General features: G+C 36.0%; 2 protein-coding genes across 2 annotated transcripts in view; one reads left to right on the top strand and one right to left on the bottom strand.

Moving 5' to 3' along the window:
- Positions 1–658, bottom strand: part of LOC128995877 (UDP-N-acetylglucosamine--peptide N-acetylglucosaminyltransferase 110 kDa subunit-like) — a 109,997-nt gene extending 109,339 nt beyond the window's left edge. Inside the window, exon 1 of the mRNA XM_054420902.1 lies at positions 301–658. Coding sequence (XP_054276877.1) covers positions 301–394 — 94 coding nt within the window. The 5' untranslated portion in view covers positions 395–658. The remainder of the gene's footprint in view (positions 1–300) is intronic.
- Positions 659–5,593: 4,935 nt separating this feature from the next.
- Positions 5,594–7,209, top strand: LOC128995770 (TNF receptor-associated factor 4-like). The gene is made up of 2 exons (XM_054420788.1): positions 5,594–5,719; positions 6,763–7,209. The coding sequence occupies exons 1-2, from the start codon at positions 5,594–5,596 to the stop codon at positions 7,207–7,209; spliced, it is 573 nt and encodes a 190-aa protein (XP_054276763.1).
- Positions 7,210–13,162: the final 5,953 nt, after the last annotated feature.

Genomic DNA, 13,162 nt, shown 5'->3' with positions numbered 1-13,162 from the left:
GTTTACCCTATTACAGGCTAACACGAGGATAAGGTTGAGATGAGAGGACGGCCTTGGATAGCTCATCTAAGGTAAGAGATTACTTTAAGTTTGATGCATGATAACAGTTAGGCCTAGTAAGTACTGTACACAACTTAAGCTGCTTCCCAGAATGCCTGACTAGACCCATTATGATAAGTAGGCCTACTTCTCAATTTAAAGGAAACGATGTAGGTTCAACCAAATGAGTGTATAGCTGTTTAGCCTGAAGACTAACAATATTTGATTTGGTAGTCTATAATGTAATTGGGATTTGCTTACCAACTGTTGACAGTTGCTGAATTTCATTCATCGATTTCAGAATAACATTAGTCCCCGACAACTGAGTAGATGGCTGCTGTATTTGTCCCTGCATGAGAACTGTTTTTGACGTAACGACTGAATAGTAGTCGGGTCGGGATTCGGGAAGGGTAAAAGGGTGACTAGAGTAGAGTTGCGCGTATTGATGCAAACAAAACAATGTTGACCTTCAAAATGTAAGCCGACAATAACTTAATGATTTTTGCTTGGCTTTATACAACACAGAAATCCACAAATAACCCCATTTCCTACACAATCAAACGTATTTGACACACTTCGACTTCAGTAATACGAGTGAATACAACACGTACGCGTTCAATTAATGAGTTATTATAACTTAACTTCTTGTTCTTGATCTTGACTTGACTACCGTCACCGCACCGTGCAGTGTTGCCACCTCGTTGTTGTGATTTTATCCCAAAAGGCGGGCTAAAATTACCCTAAATCTACTTTGAGCTACCCTAAAAATTACCCTAAATGTTAATATTTGCGTTTAATGCTATAAAACATTGTTAAAATAATATAAATCTTACATAAGGTGGTTAATTAAACTAAATAAGGTTCCACTATCAATCAATATATGTAAAATTATACTGGACTTGATTCTCAAAAAAACCCGAAAAAGAAGAAGAAAATGTCGATATTCACTATTCAGCTTTATCGTATATACGAAAAATATCGGATCAAGACTTAAGTTATCGTATTTTCTTTGTGTCGACCCATTAGCCTTTTTGGACAATTATATATTTATGATGCAGAACGGTAACATTAAAGGTTTAATCTATTCTTAGCAGTAATTTTTTGATACAATTTGTAAAATAGGTAATCCTAGTTCAATTCAATCACATAATTAAAATCAAGAAGTAATGAATAATATTTCATAATTTTATTATAACGTGTTATAGAATTGAATACAGTCCAAAACATATAATTCACATTGATTAGATCGATTAACTTATAACAATCGATTTTTAAACCGGTTGAATCGCATATGGTTTGGCCATAATATATGTAGGTAATGGACGTTTTTTGCCAAATTTTGAAGTTTTTTTTCATGTTTTTAAGTTAAATTTCCATTGTTGTGCTAACTTTTTGTTTTACCCTAAAATTGCCCTAAATATTCCATTACCCTAAACTTTACCCTAAGACTAGTAAATTACCCTAAAAAAGGGTAATTACCCTAAAAGTGGCAACACTGCTACCGTGACGTGAAAGTGAAGGAAGGAAGGTAGCGAAGGTAGGAAGCCTTCCCTGCCTCCGACGCGAGCGTTTCAGGGCAGGAATTGGACTAGCATACTGCGCATGCGCCAGAGAGAACCAATTCAGTTGTATTTGGTCTTCAACGAGTCGACTCAGGAGTCAAAACTTACTAGTTCAGTTCAGTTTCAGTTCTGCTGTTAGCTAGCTACCTCCGTGACGATTGACGACTTGAGTCAGTCATCTCTGTCACCCCCATCATCCGTTGCATTTTAAGTACCTATTCGGTACTAACTATGGGAATGGACTAAAAATTGAGTTTTCCCATTTTTTACCCTAAAAACATTGTTTTTTGTATTTTTCAAGTTATTTTGTGATACTTGACAAAATTAATAATTTAAACTTAATATGTTCAGAATACCTATACCATGAATATTCCAGAGTACTTTTCCAGAATATTCTGAGAATGTTCTCCAGATTTCTAGGCTATATAAAAATTTTCTTAGAATATTTTTTATGAATGATCTGAGTATATTCAAGGAAATTGCCTGGGATGTTGAGAATGATCTCAAACATTTTAGAAAAATTCCAGGAAATCCTATTATTTTTCATGTTGTATTTAAATGTTATACGGTATATACAAGTGAGTTAACAAATTTTTAGATTTTCTCGAATTTGATGTTGGCAGATATTGATTGCAGTCCATGCCCTGGAATTTGAGTGGAGCAGAATCATTTCAACTATAAAATAAATTGAAATACCATCCAGAGAAAATATAGGAAATAAGGTCAACGATATTTGGTATCAAATTAAACTTACCAAATTCAAAATAAGAGTTTTTGGAATTTTGTACATACTTCAACCTCCTTTGTTTGAATAATCTTTATGTTAGTCTGGAATTTTCAGATTATATTTTAGTTCCTTTATACATTTAAACAGACCAATGCATCTCCAACTACGCATGCAACTTAACGCAATACAAAAACACCAATAAATAATAACAATGGTATATAAAAAGCTGTTGTGTTTACTATTTTATATTTTTGAAAGTGCATATTATGCAAATATTGACTACATCAGAACTTATGTTTAGAAACAAAATAAAAAATAATTAAAACCCTCCGAGTGTCACGTGTTTTGGCCTTAATGTCAGCCTATTTTTTGCTCATTTGCAAGGGTTTATTAAAACTGATCTGAGAAGCTTAAAAACAATGTTAATTATACTGTTCTATATACCATTTTCTTTGGAAAATCTTGGGCTTCAATATTATATATAAAACATAAGGAAGATTTAAAAAAAAAAAATTTTTTAGGTAAAAAAATTGTATAATTTCAAAAATTTAAAAAAAAATAAGTTTGCGCTCAATGAAATTGTATAAATTATATGCCTATAAATATTTGAAAATAGCCACTTTGTTCTAAATTTTATGAGGATTACAAATATATAATAATATAAGGAAGTAGATTTGCAAATAAATAAGTTATGGGCAAAAAACAGATTTCAGTACATAGCGTTTAGCTAAGAATGCATAGCCCAACCATAGCTAGGAATCTGGCTGATAATTTACATCAATATCACTACCTACTTCTTCAGGATCATCAACCAGCACTTCAAAACCACTTAAATCTTCTTATAATGCACCACGTATATCACTACTTTTGATTTTTAACACTAAAACAATGATAAATGTAATAAAACACATCAGTCATCGGTCCGAGGGTAACCTAGCTGTTTACAAATACACGCACGTCAGCTCAGTCAGCTGTCTGCTACAATATTTTCGGAACTAAAATGAATAGTGCTTAGAGACAGACCTCTGGAGAAAGCTTAGAATATTACGGAAAGAACGATACCTAACTCAATCCAGTACAGTCCGATTCAGTTAGTCATAGAGCCTTCGCCGTAAACAGTGTTCGCGAGTCGCTGTAGCGACGCACGACACTATACAAAGTGCGTTACGCGTCGCTGCAGCGACGCATGACACTCGGAGGGAAGAAGTATTAAAAAAAATTATTACAGCTGGAAATAGTGGCATTGTAAATGATCATTCAATTTTAATAGTTTATGTAGAACATTTATTTTAAAACATATAAAGTAAATCATAAACAGAGGTAATTTATCACAACAGTCCGTACTATCACACCTCACACTAATAACAAAACATTTTTAAGTCTTCAATCAGTTCACCAGCACCTCAATCAATGACTCTGTAACAAAAAAACTCTGTTTTAGGTTAATTTAATAAACATGGGCAACACATTCAATGTGAAGCCTACAGCGTAGTTCACACTAGTAAACATATTGTATGTGGTACTATGGGGTTATTGCATGAAGTTTTGGCTGTTACAATAGACTCCCTCTTATCCAGACTCTTGGGACCGAGGTCAGTCCGGATAATGGGTTTTCTCGTTAAACTGACGTCCCACAAACTCATTAAAACTGACCGTTTAAATGCATACTGTATATACAGTATTTGACTAAAATGTAGTAGAGCATAATCACTGTTCTCATATCCTTAACACAAGAACAGTCTTTTCAGTAACGCTTACCTCCCACTTCCTGCCGACCTAGTCCGGTTAAACCGATGTGCTGATAAAAATTGCCCGGTTAAAGGCCTATTTTGCTTGGAGCGATTGCAGCGATAGTCGCGTGGCGATAATCGCTCCGCGATAGTAGCCGGGCACTGCTCTGACGGAGTTTGCGTTGTCCTGTTTTGCTTGGAGCGACTATCGCAAGAGTCGCTAGCTACAGTCGCGGACCACTGCCCCGGGGACCAGTCTGAGCGATAATCGCGCCGCGACTGATGCGCAGAACCTCAAAACAGTGCAGTTCACTCAGTAGGCACATAATAGGGGTTAAATTAACCATAATTTACTTTTTTGTTCACATTAATTTTTCTATTCATGTGCTGTTACGATTCTACTGTTTTGGTTATATTTCATTACACATTAATTTCATTTTCTAAATTAAATTTTAGTAGAAACAGGCGACTTGTTTAAATTTGTTAAGGTAATTTACGTCCATTCAAATTTATTAAAATATAAAATGCTTGACTGTTCCAAGTTGTTATGTGTTATTTACGTAGTGTGGGCGTTAATACTGTGTCAGTTTTTGTATGAATATTTTTTTTTTAAATTTAGAATCCAGGTTTTATTTTCCGACATTCATGTACTCTTATTGATATCACTATTTTTTTATTTATATAAATATATTTTTTCATTGATATCACTACAGTTTTCTATTTATGTCCTATCTAGTGACCTCTAGTGATACGTATCCGTCCCTAATCCTACGTATCACTATGTATTTTCAATCGATCGTCCATTGATACTTCCACTAGGGTCGAGTGGAGCCTCGTCTCCTACATCCTCACCGAGGAGACGCTTTAATGACTTACAATTCGCACTCATGACTTCACCATGAGTGCTGATATTTAACTAACTATGAAAAATCGCTGTGTGACCGAAAATCAATCGCTCTAAGCAAAATGGCCGCCTTGTCAGCTATAGTAGCTGAGCGATAATCGCTGTGCGACTATCGCTACAGTCGCTCCAAGCAAAATAGGCCTTAAGAGATGTAATTTCCACCGAGTGTTGTCTGGTTTAACCGATGTCAGGTTAAAAGGTGTCCGAATAAGAGGGAGTCTACTGTACCTTATCATGGCTATTAAACATAGTAATAATGTTCCCTAATATGCAGCAAGGAAAATCAATTTTACTTAGCCTAAATACAAAGCGAAGAAGACTGATTCTGAAAATTACATTGCACTGCAACAGCAATGTTATGGGGTAAAGTTCTGCAGAGAAACTTCAATGTATTATACTATCCTATCAAATTTTCAGTTTCTATAAATTAATAGGCCTACTGACAATAGCTTCAAATTTATATAATATATATTGATTAAGAAATAGGCCTGCTTATTAATCTGTTAGCTTATGGGTCTTTTTAAAAAGAGGACCACCCGCCAATCTTTTACAGACCATTGCAGCATTTAGGTTATGTTAGGTTATAGGCCTACCACATAGAAAAAAAACCACGCACCAGTATGAGTCGTGCATGCAGGACAGCAGGAGAGTCAGAGTGGTGGGGAAAGACACCTCGCCCCAACGACTCATCCCCACCACTGCTCCAGGCCCTTCCCCACCATCAACCTTCAACCCTACATGCGCGAGACAGCAAGTGGTAGGCCTATAGTTTATAAACAAACAAGGTATCATTAACAAAACGTTTAGCTTTTTTCTATAAGCTAAGTTACTCATGAAAAGACACGACTAGGTATAATTTGGCGCTTTTGACAATCAGTTTTGATAGAAAACTGTACAACACTAACCCAACCCAATGATGATGCTATTGGAACAATTTGTATTTATTTAGGCGTTACCTGGTTTTTATTAACATAAACTAAACCAAACTGAACTAACCTTGTTTAACCACCACAGCACAGTGTGAAAGTCTATTTAAAAAGAATCTATGGCTTTAAATATTCATATCACGATACCTTTAATACTCAAAACAAAAATCGGAATTTATATCGCAGGGAATAATATAAAGTACTATTTGTATAACGAACTGATATTTCACCCAATATATATTGAAGGTATTGAAGGTACTGACATTGCAGGTTCTCTAAAGGACTTTACTGCAGTTCTTAATAGCCTACATTGTTTATAGTAAAACATTCTAGCATAAAATGAAGACTGTAAATGTATTGTTATTTGTTTCATCAAAATTACCACAACTAAAGAATAAATTGTAGGCCTAGTTATTTTGATCTTTATAATAATATGACCATAACAACCTGTATAATGATTTTTACATCACTAAGTAGAGGACAAATTGTTTATTCCTTAAAGTAGGTAACGGGACAACAGTTTTTGGCCGCTACAAATAACTAGCCTACAATTTAATCGTTTATAAAACTTAACGTAAATTTTCCTGTCGTTGGAGTTTCAAATAGCATGTTTCTCATGGTCATGTTACTCTAAATAATTTCAAACAAACCGCTATTTAAATTAAACAAACGATGTTTTAATATTCTGACTATTACAACAGCACGAGGAAATGCCTCTTTCAAAAGGTTACATCATTCTTATTAAGTTAAGAGACTATATGTGTGTATGAGTAGCAAGTATAATCATAGACAAAAAGAATTATATATAGACTACCAGCCGTGCTGCGGTTGCCATGGTTACCATAGGTTCCATACCATAGGTTCCATACCATAGGTTCCAGTCTCCATTAACGGAAGACTTATGTGGACGATTTCTAACTTCAACGCAAGGTTGGAGGAATCAAAGGAGAACAAGTCACAGATTGAAAGTCCATGTTTCTACACAAGTGATTGTGGCTATAAGCTGCAGTTGAGAGCGTACCTGAACGGTGTTGGTCAGTGGGAAGGGAGACACATGATTGTGTCACTACACGTCCTATCATCCCAATGGGACAACAGACTCGCCTGGCCTTGCAGAATGAAGGTGATCCTCTGTCTACGGGACCAGGAGCAAATAAACAGGAAGGCTAAGGACATAATGAAGAGTTTTACGAGCAGTCCAGCGCAGAAGGGTTTTGAGAACCCTTGTTTGCAGATGTTCATCCCCCATAGAACTCTCTATACCCGTAGCTACCTCAAGACTGACGTTGTCATCATAGATGTCAAGACATTACCTATCTAGTCCCAACTAACTGTTAATTTAATAAAAGTTTTATACTGTTTAAAAAAAAAAAAAAAAAGTGACGCAATCTATTCCGACTTTGTCGGTCAACGATGCAGTATTCAAGTAAGTATTCAAGTTCCGGCGCACACCGCTGTAGTTTACGCAGCGCGTACGCCGTAACTACCGTGGTGCTCCAAGCGGTGTGCGCCAGAACCTATGGTAACCGCAGCACAGCTGACGGTCTATATTTAATTATTTTGTCTATGGTATAATGTAAAGAATGGGTACTTTCCTGTTAAAGGGAACATTTATTATAGATAATTTCTTTTCGAATATCAAAATTTTATTTTTCTGTCCGTTAAACAGCCATTCCCCATTCCTTTTCTGTTATTAAACGGAATTTTGAAACGGTAACATAGCCTATACAGCAAAAGTTAGTTATGTTATAACTTAGGTTAGATTAGCTTAGTTTGATTTTATAATCCAATAAACTAGGCTATTAAATGTTTGCCTAAACAAGGTTCGGCCTACTTCTAAATTAGTAGGCCCTACCTAGATAATTTAAATGTGTTTGAAGATAACAGAAGGAATAAGTTATGAATCGTGAAGTAAAACAAAAATATTGATAAGCTTATATCGAAAAGAAATCATCGATAATAATGAATGTTCCCTTTAACAGGAAACTGCCAAAGAGTGAGAGACCCAATATAATATAGTAACCTAATAGGGTACTATAGTGTAGGCCTGTCTATCGATAGCGGAACCTAGCCTTGCCCTACGCCAGGGTAATGCAAAGCCTAGCCAGGGCCTAACTTAAGTTATTTAAATTTTAGTTAGCTAGCCGGTATTTATTCCGTACAGGTGCCTCCAAATGAATTTTTAATTTTGATATCTTACTTTATAGTTTTTTACCTCCTGAATCCAAATATACCATTAATTTTCACCGCTGATGAATATTTCTCGAGATATCGCCGTAAAAACATACTTAACATTAAGATAGGATGGATGACATTTACAAGTGGAATGAACTGTAGGTTAACTAAGCTTTAAGCCTACTTACAGCTGATTGTTTTCAACCACACAAGATCTCACTCTGATTCTGTCACCGGCAATATGCCTAGTGACGACATTTTACTTCACTACAAATAAAATACAAAACAAAATACTCATTCGTACTCATATGTGTTGCGTAGTGGCGTAGTGCTAGCGCTAGCTCAAGCTAAGTTAATTGCTATTCAGTCTGCTACGCCGTCGCCATCACAAGTTCAAGTCAGGTTAAGAGAGTAACATGGTTGATGAGAAGAATAACATCATTGACTAAAGATAATAACATCGTTGTAGAAACATATCAAGTGATTCTATAGTCAATAACTTAATGTTTACTACAATAGGAATTTCGTTTCATTATGGAGATATAGATGGAATATGGACTAATTACTCGTAGTTCTTATTTAGGCACGTCAGGGTGGTAGGTCGTGCTTTATGTGAATTGGTGACTGCATTAAGTGTTTTGAAGTTAGGTTAGATTAGGAAGGTAAAGTTTAGGTTATAATGTATCGAGTTGTTAGTTTATGTTGCCTGCAGACTGTTTTTGTAAAATTAAAATCCTGGGAAAACACTTTAAATTACTATTTCAAAAATGCTTACCGTTTACAGGCTATAGGTTTAAATGTGTCAACCTAAAGATTAGGCCTTTAAAATACAACTCACCCAGGGTTTCTAATATGAAAGTTACACCGCTTGGTAACTTATTTTGTAAGTGCCTTTTACCACACAGCCTAGACAGTTCTTATATAATTATAAGATTCGTCCTTTCGCAATGTTTATGGGAAATTTCGGTAGTCCTAACCATGTCCTAACTGTGTGACCCTACAGGGGTACAACAGTTTCTTAACTGGGCTACCCTAATATCGATTGGAACTATCGAATTGAAATATTGATTAATAATCGATATTTTAAAATATAATGTCTATTATAAAATTAATCTATCCTAACCTAACTAACCAAACTTGTTGATGGTGAAAAAATCGCAGTTTTCTAATCGAATCGATAGTTTCAATCGATATTAGTGTAGCCAGTTAAGAAACTGTATCCTTGTTTTATTTGGACAACACTTGGAACAAAACACAACAAACACTTTTAAAGACTAGACCTACAGTATAAAAATTAACTTTAACTTACAAGTAGGGTGCACGGGGATGGCACGGTAGAACGCATAACAATAAACACTCTTTTAAACACTTAAATCCGACTTCAAAACATACGATACTTCGATAAAACCTCAAATTATTAAAAAAAAACACACACAGCTTAAAGACTTTGAAAACTACAATCGCTGGGGCACAGCAGGGGCAGAGCAGACAGATGACAGAACGACAGAACAGTAAACAACTCTTTTGCTTCAATTGTGTGAGAGTCGTTCATTTGAGATCAGCTCAATTTTACGGTTTGCGCATGCGCAGTAGGCTAGTCCAATTCCTGCCCTGAAACGCTCGCGCCTCCGACCCTTCGTAGTGGTGGGGGTGGGATTATAGCGTCTCGGTTTCCCCTTCCAAGAACGATGAGAAACTCTTTAGCGAAGTTTATGTATACCCTATATAAGTTTATGTATATATAAACTAGAAGTAAGTGGTTGATCGTACAGAATCAATAACAAAACTACTAAGTTATGTAAACTCAAATTGTGCTACTGAGACACTAAAAAAATAATGTTTTTTAAATAGTATTTAATTTAAATGCCAAATACAAAGTGACTATTCGCACGTCAAATTGACGTCACAACAACCCGTTCTCAATGCAGTTCCAGTTCCAGTATTACAAAATAATGCGAAGGGATCAGTTACTTTTCTCCACAATTCTATTGGCTCTCAAAAACCATCACCGCAACGATTCAGTGACACGACATCGTCCACACTCCACTGTAGTCTAGTGGATAGCGTGCCGGACTGATAATCTGAAGATACCTGGTTTGAATCCCGCTGGTCATTCTAACTTTTTGTCGAAGATTTTTTTCATTATCAGCAAGTTTGTTTAGGTTATGACGGTTTAACTTTATAATTAAAACATTATAAAATTGAATTTAAGTCATTTATATTTTTATGTTATGATCATAACTAAGTTATTTTTTCGATTAGACATTCATTACATTTTTTTTAATATCAACAAGTTTGTTTGTAACAGTTTAATTTTGTATAACAAAATTAAATTAAATTTGAGGCATTTATAATTGTATTTTATGAACATAAACTATGTTTTCGATTACTAAACATAGACATGTTTAGTAAACATTCGATTTTTCATTATCAGCAAGTCTGGTTAGTTTGGTTAGGTTATGACAGTTTAATTTTATAATTATAAAATTAATTTTATAATTAACTAAATTACGTCATCTACGGATCTATGGACCATCAATAGGCCTATGAAGTTTAGATCAGTCTCATTTCATAATCAGTATTTAAGCATATTTAAGTTAAGTTGCGGGCAGAAAACGTGAAGTTTATTCCATCCATTTCGGCTAATGAGGCTTTAGAGGTACACTGTTCCTAGCTGTTGCTGTACATTATTATTATATGTATTCCTAATACTAGGTTTTCTTTGTGTGCAACCTGTTCCTAAACAGTTATAAAAGTAACTGGATTAGGGACGCAATATGGCACCATTCGGAACAGTCGTGCGCAGTAGCGGCACACGTCTGACGTACGAATAGCCTCTGCCTAGTAAATATTTAACTTCCACCAAATCAGTAAATCTCTTTACATTGAATTGTTGCAAAAATAAACAACAATTGAATTGTTCAGCTGATCTTAATGTAAACAAGGACGTTGACGTTTTGACAGAGGACGACAGTGATAATGACAACAATGACGAGTGCAGTTCGGATGTGGCAACTGATCTTGTGTGGAGACGCATTTCAACGTGCAGGTAGTGAATCTTGGTGTAAGTGATCATGATGCCATAAGATTTAGTATTTTTGACCCTAAATTTAATGATAGTTCGCCAAACCCAGGTAGGCCTATTACCTATCATAGGTCTATCACACCCGCTAATGTTAATAGCTTTATTCGAGCACTGGACGATGATGAATGGGGAAAGGTGTTTCTTAATGGCAGTGCAGAAGAAAACGTTAAAAACTTTTTTAAGACTTTCCTTTTAGTATATGATGAGTGTTTCCCAAAAAGGGCCAGTCGACCTCGCGTAAGCCTAAAAAAACCTAGTTTTCCTTACTGGGAAGACCACAAACTTGCTACACCTAAAAAATGGAAGCTTCTAGTTCTAGCCTAAGCCTATGACTTTTATAGAAATTCAGCAACCGATGAAACAAAGTCTAGATACCTTAACATTAAAAAGGAATTCCAACTTAACCTTAAACGCGCTAGGTTTGAACACAATGTAAATCTCATCAAATCAACTGAAAACTCGGCTGCGGATGCTGTTCGGCAGCGTGGTCTGTCATCAAAAGGGAATTACGGTGCTCCTCTAAAGTCTCCTCCCAAAACCAGCCTGTCTGCAGAGGATTTTAACAACTTTTTTTGTGACTTCTGTTCAGCGTACCAGAGACGGCATTGGGACAGCCCAGACCCACTCTGGATTTTATGCCTGTACCATGTGAGAAGGTCCTGTCTGTTGTACAGACAATAAGGAGCTCCAAATGTAAGGAAATTTTTGATATTTCTGCCAGTTTCGTTAAAGATACTATTAGTTCTACCGTTCTTCCTTTAACTTATTATATATATAAACTGTTGTATTCTTGATGGTATTTATCCTAAGATTTTAAAAACTCTCTTATTATCTAGAATCGAATAACCTGATGGCATATGCCCAGTTCGGTTTCAGGTGGGGCCGTGGAACAATAGATGCAGTATGTACTCTCTGACTAAGCCTAATCTTTGAGCCGTTTGAAAGTGGCGGTTTTGCTGGGGCCACCCTGTGTAACGAAATGAAATGAAATGAAATGAAAATCGTCTTTATTCTTGAGCGTTTTTCATATTACAGCATATGTTTTTCAAAACAACTCACGTCAACAAATAATATAAAACAAAGGCAACTTTCAAATCTTAAGTTCAAATCCTAACCTCAGCAAAGCCTTTGGCACTATAAACCATGAAATGTTATTAAACAAGTTAAATTTCTATGGTTTGAATGATAAAAGCCTTGATTTGCTGAGGTCCTATCTGGCCGAGCGCGGGCAGCTGGTGTCGCTAAGTGGTAAAACCTAAATGTATCAGAAACCTAAGCCATGGCGTTCCGCAGGGCTCTGTACTTGGACCCCTGCTCTTCAATATAATGGTTAATGACCTTCCCATATGTACCTTGGTAATGGTGTTGTTTGCTATGCAGACGACACTAAAATTGTGGAAACTAGAAATAGCGCTGTTGGGTTGAATTTGGCTTTATAAATCAATCTTTAAATGTTGCATCTATGGTTCCGAGCAAACTATTTCTTTTTAAATCAAGAAAAACCCAATCTATTGTTTTCAGTCTCCGAAATATTGAGCATGAGGTAACAAGAGTAAAGCTTCTAGGCATTTACCTAGACTGTAAGCTGGATTGGAACAGCCATATTGATTATGTTTGTGGCCGACTGGCAAGGGTTGTGCACTTGCTTCGTAAGTTAAGGTACTGTACCAAAAGAGTGGTTACGGACTGCGTATGTGGCCTTTTTCCAAAGCATCATCACTTACGGACTGAGACTTTGGGGTGCCGATCCTGGAGTCGAGGAGAGTCCTACTTCTCCAAAAAAATGCTATAAGAATAGTAGCAGGGGCCAAGCACCTGGATCACTGCTGTGAGCCTATCTTTAAGGCTGAATCCCTCATGATTCGACAGTTTATAATCTGCTTATCTCCCAGACCCTGATCAAAACTAAGGAGGAGTTGGGTGCTCTTGAGCTCAGCAGCGACATCCACTCGTAGAATACTAGAAGTAAACAGGATGTAAATGTATCCTTTGTTAGGCTTAAGAAATTACAAAG

This window comes from Macrosteles quadrilineatus, unplaced genomic scaffold (genome assembly GCF_028750875.1).
Source record: "Macrosteles quadrilineatus isolate MER2022 unplaced genomic scaffold, UCM_ALF_1.0 Scaffold_5__1_contigs__length_97177068, whole genome shotgun sequence".
Lineage (NCBI taxonomy): Eukaryota > Metazoa > Arthropoda > Insecta > Hemiptera > Cicadellidae > Macrosteles > Macrosteles quadrilineatus.
Note: the sequence above shows the minus strand (reverse complement) of the source record. Positions and strands in the feature narration are given on the sequence as shown.